Source organism: Atractosteus spatula, unplaced genomic scaffold, assembly GCF_055471065.1.
Source record: "Atractosteus spatula isolate fAtrSpa1 unplaced genomic scaffold, fAtrSpa1.hap1 Scaffold_60, whole genome shotgun sequence".
Classification (NCBI taxonomy): domain Eukaryota; kingdom Metazoa; phylum Chordata; class Actinopteri; order Semionotiformes; family Lepisosteidae; genus Atractosteus; species Atractosteus spatula.
Window position 1 is genome coordinate 198,271 of NW_028296891.1, and position 13,118 is coordinate 211,388.

At 58.9% G+C, this 13,118-nt stretch overlaps 1 protein-coding gene across 1 annotated transcript in view; it reads right to left on the bottom strand.

Moving 5' to 3' along the window:
* Positions 1-6,099, bottom strand: part of LOC148806036 (coiled-coil alpha-helical rod protein 1-like) — a gene marked incomplete at its 5' end in the record, with an annotated part of 38,766 nt that extends 32,667 nt beyond the window's left edge. Inside the window, 2 exons of the mRNA XM_088909679.1 lie at positions 3,696-3,827; positions 5,877-6,099. Of these exons, the coding sequence (XP_088765805.1) occupies positions 3,696-3,827; positions 5,877-6,099 (355 nt within the window). The remainder of the gene's footprint in view (positions 1-3,695; positions 3,828-5,876) is intronic.
* Positions 6,100-13,118: the final 7,019 nt, after the last annotated feature.

The following is a 13,118-nucleotide window of genomic DNA, read 5'->3' on the forward strand; positions in this document are numbered from 1 at the left end:
GAGAGACAGAGACAGGAGACAGGAGAGACAGAGACAGGAGACACAGCCCAGTGTCCAGCAGGCACACTCTCTCACCTGCAGAGAGCGCCGTCTCTCTGGAGCAGCTCCTGGTTCTGCTGGGCGCTCAGCTCAGGACACACAGGAGAGAGACAGAGACAGGAGACACAGCCCAGTGTCCAGCAGGCACACTCTCTCACCTGCAGAGAGCGCCGTCTCTCTGGAGCAGCTCCTGGCTCTGCTGGGCGCTCAGCTCAGGACACACAGGAGAGACAGAGACAGGAGACACAGCCCAGTGTCCAGCAGGCACACTCTCTCACCTGCAGAGAGCGCCGTCTCTCTGGAGCAGCTCCTGGCTCTGCTGGGCGCTCAGCTCAGGACACACAGGAGAGAGACAGAGACAGGAGACAGGAGAGACAGAGACAGGAGACACAGCCCAGTGTCCAGCAGGCACACTCTCTCACCTGCAGAGAGCGCCGTCTCTCTGGAGCAGCTCCTGGCTCTGCTGGGCGCTCAGCTCAGGACACACAGGAGAGAGACAGAGACAGGAGACAGGAGAGACAGAGACAGGAGACACAGCCCAGTGTCCACCAGGCACACTCTCTCACCTGCAGAGAGCGCCGTCTCTCTGGAGCAGCTCCTGGCTCTGCTGGGCGCTCAGCTCAGGACACACAGGAGAGAGACAGAGACAGGAGACAGGAGAGACAGAGACAGGAGACACAGCCCAGTGTCCAGCAGGCACACTCTCTCACCTGCAGAGAGCGCCGTCTCTCTGGAGCAGCTCCTGGCTCTGCTGGGCGCTCAGCTCAGGACACACAGGAGAGAGACAGAGACAGGAGACAGGAGAGACAGAGACAGGAGACACAGCCCAGTGTCCAGCAGGCACACTCTCTCACCTGCAGAGAGCGCCGTCTCTCTGGAGCAGCTCCTGGCTCTGCTGGGCGCTCAGCTCAGGACACACAGGAGAGACAGAGACAGGAGACAGGAGAGACAGAGACAGGAGACACAGCCCAGTGTCCAGCAGGCACACTCTCTCACCTGCAGAGAGCGCCGTCTCTCTGGAGCAGCTCCTGGCTCTGCTGGGCGCTCAGCTCAGGACACACAGGAGAGACAGAGACAGGAGACACAGCCCAGTGTCCAGCAGGCACACTCTCTCACCTGCAGAGAGCGCCGTCTCTCTGGAGCAGCTCCTGGCTCTGCTGGGCGCTCAGCTCAGGACACACAGGAGAGAGACAGAGACAGGAGACAGGAGACAGGAGAGACAGAGACAGGAGAGACAGCCCAGTGTCCAGCAGGCACACTCTCTCACCTGCAGAGAGCGCCGTCTCTCTGGAGCAGCTCCTGGCGCTGCTGGGCGCTCAGCTCAGGACACACAGGAGAGAGACAGAGACAGGAGACAGGAGAGACAGAGACAGGAGACACAGCCCAGTGTCCAGCAGGCACACTCTCTCACCTGCAGAGAGCGCCGTCTCTCTGGAGCAGCTCCTGGCTCTGCTGGGCGCTCAGCTCAGGACACACAGGAGAGAGACAGAGACAGGAGACAGGAGAGACAGAGACAGGAGACAGGAGAGACAGAGACAGGAGACACAGCCCAGTGTCCAGCAGGCACACTCTCTCACCTGCAGAGAGCGCCGTCTCTCTGGAGCAGCTCCTGGCTCTGCTGGGCGCTCAGCTCAGGACACACAGGAGAGAGACAGAGACAGGAGACACAGCCCAGTGTCCAGCAGGCACACTCTCTCACCTGCAGAGAGCGCCGTCTCTCTGGAGCAGCTCCTGGCGCTGCTGGGCGCTCAGCTCAGGACACACAGGAGAGAGACAGAGACAGGAGACACAGCCCAGTGTCCAGCAGGCACACTCTCTCACCTGCAGAGAGCGCCGTCTCTCTGGAGCAGCTCCTGGCTCTGCTGGGCGCTCAGCTCAGGACACACAGGAGAGAGACAGAGACAGGAGACAGGAGAGACAGAGACAGGAGACACAGCCCAGTGTCCAGCAGGCACACTCTCTCACCTGCAGAGAGCGCCGTCTCTCTGGAGCAGCTCCTGGCTCTGCTGGGCGCTCAGCTCAGGACACACAGGAGAGAGACAGAGAGAGGAGACAGGAGAGACAGAGACAGGAGACACAGCCCAGTGTCCAGCAGGCACACTCTCTCACCTGCAGAGAGCGCCGTCTCTCTGGAGCAGCTCCTGGCTCTGCTGGGCGCTCAGCTCAGGACACACAGGAGAGAGACAGAGACAGGAGACAGGAGACAGGAGAGACAGAGACAGGAGACACAGCCCAGTGTCCAGCAGGCACACTCTCTCACCTGCAGAGAGCGCCGTCTCTCTGGAGCAGCTCCTGGCTCTGCTGGGCGCTCAGCTCAGGACACACAGGAGAGAGACAGAGACAGGAGACAGGAGAGACAGAGACAGGAGACACAGCCCAGTGTCCAGCAGGCACACTCTCTCACCTGCAGAGAGCGCCGTCTCTCTGGAGCAGCTCCTGGCTCTGCTGGGCGCTCAGCTCAGGACACACAGGAGAGAGACAGAGACAGGAGACAGGAGAGACAGAGACAGGAGACACAGCCCAGTGTCCAGCAGGCACACTCTCTCACCTGCAGAGAGCGCCGTCTCTCTGGAGCAGCTCCTGGCTCTGCTGGGCGCTCAGCTCAGGACACACAGGAGAGAGACAGAGACAGGAGACACAGCCCAGTGTCCAGCAGGCACACTCTCTCACCTGCAGAGAGCGCCGTCTCTCTGGAGCAGCTCCTGGCTCTGCTGGGCGCTCAGCTCAGGACACACAGGAGAGAGACAGAGACAGGAGACAGGAGAGACAGAGACAGGAGACTCAGCCCAGTGTCCAGCAGGCACACTCTCTCACCTGCAGAGAGCGCCGTCTCTCTGGAGCAGCTCCTGGCTCTGCTGGGTGCTCAGCTCAGGACACACAGGAGAGAGACAGAGACAGGAGACACAGCCCAGTGTCCAGCAGGCACACTCTCTCACCTGCAGAGAGCGCCGTCTCTCTGGAGCAGCTCCTGGCGCTGCTGGGCGCTCAGCTCAGGACACACAGGAGAGAGACAGAGACAGGAGACAGGAGAGACAGAGACAGGAGACACAGCCCAGTGTCCAGCAGGCACACTCTCTCACCTGCAGAGAGCGCCGTCTCTCTGGAGCAGCTCCTGGCTCTGCTGGGCGCTCAGCTCAGGACACACAGGAGAGAGACAGAGACAGGAGACAGGAGAGACAGAGACAGGAGACACAGCCCAGTGTCCAGCAGGCACACTCTCTCACCTGCAGAGAGCGCCGTCTCTCTGGAGCAGCTCCTGGTTCTGCTGGGCGCTCAGCTCAGGACACACAGGAGAGAGACAGAGAGAGGAGACAGGAGAGACAGAGACAGGAGACACAGCCCAGTGTCCAGCAGGCACACTCTCTCACCTGCAGAGAGCGCCGTCTCTCTGGAGCAGCTCCTGGCGCTGCTGGGCGCTCAGCTCAGGACACACAGGAGAGAGACAGAGACAGGAGACAGGAGAGACAGAGACAGGAGACACAGCCCAGTGTCCAGCAGGCACACTCTCTCACCTGCAGAGAGCGCCGTCTCTCTGGAGCAGCTCCTGGTTCTGCTGGGCGCTCAGCTCAGGACACACAGGAGAGAGACAGAGACAGGAGACAGGAGAGACAGAGACAGGAGACACAGCCCAGTGTCCAGCAGGCACACTCTCTCACCTGCAGAGAGCGCCGTCTCTCTGGAGCAGCTCCTGGCGCTGCTGGGCGCTCAGCTCTCTCAAGGCCTCCAGTTGCCCCCACCGGCCAGCAGGGGGCGCCTCTGGGGCGCCTCCCTTCTCCCTTTCCAGAGACCTGGGGGAACAGAGGGCAGTCTGAGCACCCCCGAGAGTCTGCACCCCAATAACACCCCCGAGAGTCTGCACCCCCACCTACACCCCCGAGAGTCTGCACCCCAATAACACCCCGAGAGTCTGCACCCTCACCTACACCCCCGAGAGTCTGCACCCTCACCTACACCCCCGAGAGTCTGGACCCCCACCTACACCCCCAAGAGTCTGCACCCTCACCTACACCCCCGAGAGTCTGCACCCCAATAACACCCTGAGGGTCTACACCCCCACCTACACCCCAGAGAGTCTGCACCCCAATAACACCCCCGAGAGTCTGCACCCCAGTAACACCCCCAAGAGTCTGCACCCCCTCACTTACACCCCCGAGAGTCTGCACCCCAATAACCCCCCGAGAGTCTGCACCCAAACCTACACCCCCGAGAGTCTGCACCCCAATAACACCCCCAAGAGTCTGCACCCCCTCACTTACACCCCTGAGAGTCTGCACCCCAATAACACCCCGACAGTCTGCACCCCCACCTACACCCCCGAGAGTCTGTACCTCAATAACACCCCGAGGGTCTACACCCCCACCTACACCCCAGAGAGTCTGCACCCCAATATCACCCCGAGAGTCTGCACCCTCACCTACACCCCCGAGAGTCTGCACCCCAATAACACCCCCGAGAGTCTGCATCCCCACCTACACCCCCGAGAGTCTGCACCCCAATAACACCCCCGAGAGTCTGCACCTCAAGAACACCCCGAGAGTCTGCACCCTCACCTACACCCCCGAGAGTCTGCACCCCCACCTACACCCTCGAGAGTCTGCACCCCAATAACACCCCCGAGAGTCTGCACCCTCACCTACACCCCTGAGAGTCTGCACCCCCACCTACACCCCCCAGAGTCTGCACCCCAATAACACCCCGAGAGTCTGCACCCTCACCTACACCCCCGAGAGTCTGGACCCCAGTAACACCCCCAAGAGTCTGCACCCCCTCACCTACACTCCCAAGAGTCTGCACCCCAATAAAACCCCCGAGAGTCTGCATCCCCACCTACACCCCCGAGAGTCTGCACCCCCACCTACACCCTCGAGAGTCTGCACCCCAATAACACCCCCGAGAGTCTGCACCCTCACCTACACCCCCGAGAGTCTGCACCCCAATAACACCCCGAGAGTCTGCACCCCCACCTACACCCCCGAGAGTCTGCACCCCAATAACACCCCCGAGAGTCTGCACCCTCACCTACACCCCCGAGAGTCTGCACCCTCACCTACACCCCCCAGAGTCTGCACCCCAATAAAACCCCCGAGAGTCTGCACCCTCACCTACACCCCCGAGAGTCTGCACCCCCACCTACACCCCCCAGAGTCTGCACCCCAACCTACACCCCTGAGAGTCTGCACCCCCACCTACACCCCCCAGAGTCTGCACCCCAGTAACACCCCGAGAGTCTGCACCCCCACCTACACCCCTGAGAGTCTGCACCCCCACCTACACCCCCGAGAGTCTGCACCCCCACCTACACCCCTGAGAGTCTGCACCCCCACCTACACCCCCCAGAGTCTGCACCCCCACCTACACCCCCGAGAGTCTGCACCCTCACCTACACCCCCGAGAGTCTGCACCCCAATAACACCCTGAGGGTCTACACCCCCACCTACACCCCAGAGAGTCTGCACCCCAATAAAACCCCCGAGAGTCTGCACCCCAGTAACACCCCTGAGAGTCTGCACCCCCTCACTTACACCCCCGAGAGTCTGCACCCCAATAACACCCCGAGAGTCTGCACCCCCACCTACACCCCTGAGAGTCTGCACCCCCACCTACACCCCCCAGAGTCTGTACCTCAATAACACCCCGAGGGTCTACACCCCCACCTACACCCTAGAGAATCTGCACCCCAATAAAACCCCCAAGAGTCTGCACCCCCTCACCTACACTCCCAAGAGTCTGCACCCCAGTAACACCCCTGAGAGTCTGCACCCCCACCTACACCCCCCAGAGTCTGCACCCCAGTAACACCCCGAGAGGTGGCCCCCTGGTGGGGGTGAGGTCTGTACCTGCTCCGAGCTCCTCTCTCTCCCTGCAGCAGCTCTGTCCTGCCCTGGTCCTGGTTCCGGTTCTGCTCCTGGATCTGGCGCCGCAGCTCCTGGATCTCCTGCTGGGCCTGAGCCAGCGCCGCAGAGGGGACCCCCCGGGACAGGGGCACCCCAGTGCCCCCCGACACCGGCCCAGGGGTCACAGTGAAGTGTGAAGGAGGAACCAGGACACTGGAGAGGTCAGCTGGGAGGAGAGAGCTTCATCATCATCACTGACCAACACAGAGACAGGAGAGGAGACACAGTGACACACAGAGACAGGAGAGCAGCAGGACGAGAGGAGACACAGAGAGACAGGAGAGCAGCAGGACAGTGAAGTGTGAAGGAGGAACCAGGACACTGGAGAGGTCAGCTGGGAGGAGAGAGCTTCATCATCATCACTGACCAACACAGAGACAGGAGAGGAGACACAGTGACACACAGAGACAGGAGAGCAGCAGGACGAGAGGAGACACAGAGAGACAGGAGAGCAGCAGGACGAGAGGAGACAGTGACAGGAGAGCAGCAGGACGAGAGGAGACACAGTGACACAGAGAGACAGGAGAGCAGCAGGACGAGAGGAGACACAGTGACACAGAGACAGGAGAGCAGCAGGACAGTGAAGTTTGAAGGAGGAACCAGGACACTGGAGAGGTCAGCTGGGAGGAGAGAGCTTCATCATCATCACTGACCAACACAGAGACAGGAGAGGAGACACAGCGACACACAGAGACAGGAGAGCAGCAGGACGAGAGGAGACACAGAGAGACAGGAGAGCAGCAGGACAGTGAAGTTTGAAGGAGGAACCAGGACACTGGAGAGGTCAGCTGGGAGGAGAGAGCTTCATCATCATCACTGACCAACACAGAGACATGAGAGGAGACACAGTGACACACAGAGACAGGAGAGCAGCAGGACGAGAGGAGACACAGAGAGACAGGAGAGCAGCAGGACAGTGAAGTTTGAAGGAGGAACCAGGACACTGGAGAGGTCAGCTGGGAGGAGAGAGCTTCATCATCATCACTGACCAACACAGAGACAGGAGAGGAGACACAGTGACACACAGAGACAGGAGAGCAGCAGGACGAGAGGAGACACAGAGAGACAGGAGAGCAGCAGGACAGTGAAGTGTGAAGGAGGAACCAGGACACTGGAGAGGTCAGCTGGGAGGAGAGAGCTTCATCATCATCACTGACCAACACAGAGACAGGAGAGGAGACACAGTGACACACAGAGACAGGAGAGCAGCAGGACGAGAGGAGACACAGAGAGACAGGAGAGCAGCAGGACAGTGAAGTTTGAAGGAGGAACCAGGACACTGGAGAGGTCAGCTGGGAGGAGAGAGCTTCATCATCATCACTGACCAACACAGAGACAGGAGAGGAGACACAGCGACACACAGAGACAGGAGAGCAGCAGGACGAGAGGAGACAGACAGGATCGGAGCAGCAGGAGAGGGGAGACAGAGAGAGACAGGAGAGCAGGAGGAGAGGGGAGACACAGAGACAGGAGAGCAGGAGGAGAGGGGAGACACAGAGACAGGAGAGCAGCAGGACGAGAGGAGACACAGTGACACACAGAGACAGGAGAGCAGCAGGACGAGAGGAGACACAGAGAGACAGGAGAGCAGCAGGACGAGAGGAGACACAGAGAGACAGGAGAGCAGCAGGACAGTGAAGTGTGAAGGAGGAACCAGGACACTGGAGAGGTCAGCTGGGAGGAGAGAGCTTCATCATCATCACTGACCAACACAGAGACAGGAGAGGAGACACAGTGACACACAGAGACAGGAGAGCAGCAGGACGAGAGGAGACACAGAGAGACAGGAGAGCAGCAGGACAGTGAAGTTTGAAGGAGGAACCAGGACACTGGAGAGGTCAGCTGGGAGGAGAGAGCTTCATCATCATCACTGACCAACACAGAGACAGGAGAGGAGACACAGCGACACACAGAGACAGGAGAGCAGCAGGACGAGAGGAGACACAGAGTGACAGGAGAGCAGCAGGACGAGAGGAGACAGTGACAGGAGAGCAGCAGGACGAGAGGAGACACAGTGACACAGAGAGACAGGAGAGCAGCAGGACGAGAGGAGACACAGTGACACAGAGACAGGAGAGCAGCAGGACGAGAGGAGACACAGAGAGACAGGAGAGCAGCAGGACAGTGAAGTGTGAAGGAGGAACCAGGACACTGGAGAGGTCAGCTGGGAGGAGAGAGCTTCATCATCATCACTGACCAACACAGAGACAGGAGAGGAGACACAGTGACACACAGAGACAGGAGAGCAGCAGGACGAGAGGAGACACAGAGAGACAGGAGAGCAGCAGGACAGTGAAGTTTGAAGGAGGAACCAGGACACTGGAGAGGTCAGCTGGGAGGAGAGAGCTTCATCATCATCACTGACCAACACAGAGACAGGAGAGGAGACACAGCGACACACAGAGACAGGAGAGCAGCAGGACGAGAGGAGACACAGAGTGACAGGAGAGCAGCAGGACGAGAGGAGACAGTGACAGGAGAGCAGCAGGACGAGAGGAGACACAGTGACACAGAGAGACAGGAGAGCAGCAGGACGAGAGGAGACACAGTGACACAGAGACAGGAGAGCAGCAGGACGAGAGGAGACACAGAGAGACAGGAGAGCAGCAGGACAGTGAAGTGTGAAGGAGGAACCAGGACACTGGAGAGGTCAGCTGGGAGGAGAGAGCTTCATCATCATCACTGACCAACACAGAGACAGGAGAGGAGACACAGTGACACACAGAGACAGGAGAGCAGCAGGACGAGAGGAGACACAGAGAGACAGGAGAGCAGCAGGACAGTGAAGTGTGAAGGAGGAACCAGGACACTGGAGAGGTCAGCTGGGAGGAGAGAGCTTCATCATCATCACTGACCAACACAGAGACAGGAGAGGAGACACAGTGACACACAGAGACAGGAGAGCAGCAGGACGAGAGGAGACACAGAGAGACAGGAGAGCAGCAGGACGAGAGGAGACAGAGTGACAGGAGAGCCGCAGGACGAGAGGAGACAGACAGGATCGGAGCAGCAGGAGAGGGGAGACAGAGAGAGACAGGAGAGCAGGAGGAGAGGGGAGACACAGAGACAGGAGAGCAGCAGAACGAGAGGAGACAGAGAGACAGGAGAGCAGCAGGCGAGAGGAGACACAGTGACACACAGAGACAGGAGAGCAGCAGGACGAGAGGAGACACAGAGAGACAGGAGAGCAGCAGGACAGTGAAGTGTGAAGGAGGAACCAGGACACTGGAGAAGTCAGCTGGGAGGAGAGAGCTTCATCATCATCACTGACCAACACAGAGACAGGAGAGGAGACACAGTGACACACAGAGACAGGAGAGCAGCAGGACGAGAGGAGACACAGAGAGACAGGAGAGCAGCAGGACGAGAGGAGACAGAGTGACAGGAGAGCAGCAGGACGAGAGGAGACACAGTGACACAGAGAGACAGGAGAGCAGCAGGACGAGAGGAGACACAGAGACAGGAGAGCAGCAGGACGAGAGGAGACACAGAGACACAGAGAGACAGGAGAGCAGCAGGACGAGAGGAGACACAGAGACACAGAGAGACAGGAGAGCAGCAGGACGAGAGGAGACACAGAGACACAGAGAGACAGGAGAGCAGCAGGACGAGAGGAGACACAGAGACACAGAGTGACAGGAGAGCAGCAGGACGAGAGGAGACACAGAGTGACAGGAGAGCAGCAGGACGAGAGGAGACACAGTGACACAGAGAGACAGGAAAGCAGCAGGACGAGAGGAGACACAGAGAGACAGGAGAGCAGCAGGACGAGAGGAGACACAGTGACACAGAGAGACAGGAGAGCAGCAGGACGAGAGGAGACACAGAGACAGGAGAGCAGCAGGACGAGAGGAGACACAGAGACACAGAGAGACAGGAGAGCAGCAGGACGAGAGGAGACACAGAGACACAGAGTGACAGGAGAGCAGCAGGACGAGAGGAGACACAGAGTGACAGGAGAGCAGCAGGACGAGAGGAGACACAGTGACACAGAGAGACAGGAGAGCAGCAGGACGAGAGGAGACAGAGAGACAGGAGAGCAGCAGGCGAGAGGAGACACAGTGACACACAGAGACAGGAGAGCAGCAGGACGAGAGGAGACAGAGTGACAGGAGAGCCGCAGGAGGAGAGGAGACAGGATCGGAGCAGCAGGACGAGAGGAGACAGGATCGGAGCAGCAGGACGAGAGGAGACACAGAGAGACAGGAGAGCAGCAGGACGAGAGGAGACACAGAGTGACAGGAGAGCAGCAGGACAGTGAAGTTTGAAGGAGGAACCAGGACACTGGAGAGGTCAGCTGGGAGGAGAGAGCTTCATCATCATCACTGACCAACACAGAGACATGAGAGGAGACACAGCGACACACAGAGACAGGAGAGCAGCAGGACGAGAGGAGACACAGAGTGACAGGAGAGCAGCAGGACGAGAGGAGACACAGAGAGACAGGAGAGCAGCAGGACAGTGAAGTTTGAAGGAGGAACCAGGACACTGGAGAGGTCAGCTGGGAGGAGAGAGCTTCATCATCATCACTGACCAACACAGAGACAGGAGAGGAGACACAGCGACACACAGAGACAGGAGAGCAGCAGGACGAGAGGAGACACAGAGTGACAGGAGAGCAGCAGGACGAGAGGAGACAGTGACAGGAGAGCAGCAGGACGAGAGGAGACACAGTGACACAGAGAGACAGGAGAGCAGCAGGACGAGAGGAGACACAGTGACACAGAGACAGGAGAGCAGCAGGACGAGAGGAGACACAGAGAGACAGGAGAGCAGCAGGACAGTGAAGTGTGAAGGAGGAACCAGGACACTGGAGAGGTCAGCTGGGAGGAGAGAGCTTCATCATCATCACTGACCAACACAGAGACAGGAGAGGAGACACAGTGACACACAGAGACAGGAGAGCAGCAGGACGAGAGGAGACACAGAGAGACAGGAGAGCAGCAGGACAGTGAAGTGTGAAGGAGGAACCAGGACACTGGAGAGGTCAGCTGGGAGGAGAGAGCTTCATCATCATCACTGACCAACACAGAGACAGGAGAGGAGACACAGTGACACACAGAGACAGGAGAGCAGCAGGACGAGAGGAGACACAGAGAGACAGGAGAGCAGCAGGACAGTGAAGTGTGAAGGAGGAACCAGGACACTGGAGAAGTCAGCTGGGAGGAGAGAGCTTCATCATCATCACTGACCAACACAGAGACATGAGAGGAGACACAGCGACACACAGAGACAGGAGAGCAGCAGGACGAGAGGAGACACAGAGTGACAGGAGAGCAGCAGGACGAGAGGAGACAGAGTGACAGGAGAGCCGCAGGACGAGAGGAGACAGACAGGATCGGAGCAGCAGGAGAGGGGAGACAGAGAGAGACAGGAGAGCAGGAGGAGAGGGGAGACACAGAGACAGGAGAGCAGCAGAACGAGAGGAGACAGAGAGACAGGAGAGCAGCAGGCGAGAGGAGACACAGTGACACACAGAGACAGGAGAGCAGCAGGACGAGAGGAGACACAGAGAGACAGGAGAGCAGCAGGACAGTGAAGTGTGAAGGAGGAACCAGGACACTGGAGAAGTCAGCTGGGAGGAGAGAGCTTCATCATCATCACTGACCAACACAGAGACATGAGAGGAGACACAGTGACACACAGAGACAGGAGAGCAGCAGGACGAGAGGAGACACAGAGAGACAGGAGAGCAGCAGGACAGTGAAGTGTGAAGGAGGAACCAGGACACTGGAGAAGTCAGCTGGGAGGAGAGAGCTTCATCATCATCACTGACCAACACAGAGACAGGAGAGGAGACACAGCGACACACAGAGACAGGAGAGCAGCAGGACGAGAGGAGACACAGAGAGACAGGAGAGCAGCAGGACGAGAGGAGACAGAGTGACAGGAGAGCAGCAGGACGAGAGGAGACACAGTGACACAGAGAGACAGGAGAGCAGCAGGACGAGAGGAGACACAGAGACAGGAGAGCAGCAGGACGAGAGGAGACACAGAGACACAGAGAGACAGGAGAGCAGCAGGACGAGAGGAGACACAGAGACACAGAGAGACAGGAGAGCAGCAGGACGAGAGGAGACACAGAGACACAGAGAGACAGGAGAGCAGCAGGACGAGAGGAGACACAAAGACACAGAGTGACAGGAGAGCAGCAGGACGAGAGGAGACACAGAGAGACAGGAGAGCAGCAGGACGAGAGGAGACACAGAGACACAGAGAGACAGGAGAGCAGCAGGACGAGAGGAGACACAGAGACACAGAGAGACAGGAGAGCAGCAGGACGAGAGGAGACACAGAGACACAGAGTGACAGGAGAGCAGCAGGACGAGAGGAGACACAGAGTGACAGGAGAGCAGCAGGACGAGAGGAGACACAGTGACACAGAGAGACAGGAGAGCAGCAGGACGAGAGGAGACACAGAGAGACAGGAGAGCAGCAGGACGAGAGGAGACACAGTGACACAGAGAGACAGGAGAGCAGCAGGACGAGAGGAGACACAGAGACACAGAGAGACAGGAGAGCAGCAGGACGAGAGGAGACACAGAGACACAGAGTGACAGGAGAGCAGCAGGACGAGAGGAGACACAGAGAGACAGGAGAGCAGCAGGACGAGAGGAGACACAGTGACACAGAGAGACAGGAGAGCAGCAGGACGAGAGGAGACACAGAGACAGAGAGACAGGAGAGCAGCAGGACGAGAGGAGACACAGAGACACAGAGTGACAGGAGAGCAGCAGGACGAGAGGAGACACAGAGTGACAGGAGAGCAGCAGGACGACAGGAGACACAGAGACACAGAGAGACAGGAGAGCAGCAGGACGAGAGGAGACACAGAGACACAGAGTGACAGGAGAGCAGCAGGAAGAGAGGAGACACAGAGACACAGAGTGACAGGAGAGCAGCAGGACGAGAGGAGACACAGAGTGACAGGAGAGCAGCAGGACGAGAGGAGACACAGAGACACAGAGAGACAGGAGAGCAGCAGGACGAGAGGAGACACAGAGACACAGTGACAGGAGAGCAGCAGGACGAGAGGAGACACAGTGACACAGAGTGACAGGAGAGCAGCAGGACGAGAGGAGACACAGAGTGACAGGAGAGCAGCAGGACGAGAGGAGACACAGAGACACAGAGAGACAGGAGAGCAGCAGGACGAGAGGAGACACAGAGACACAGAGTGACAGG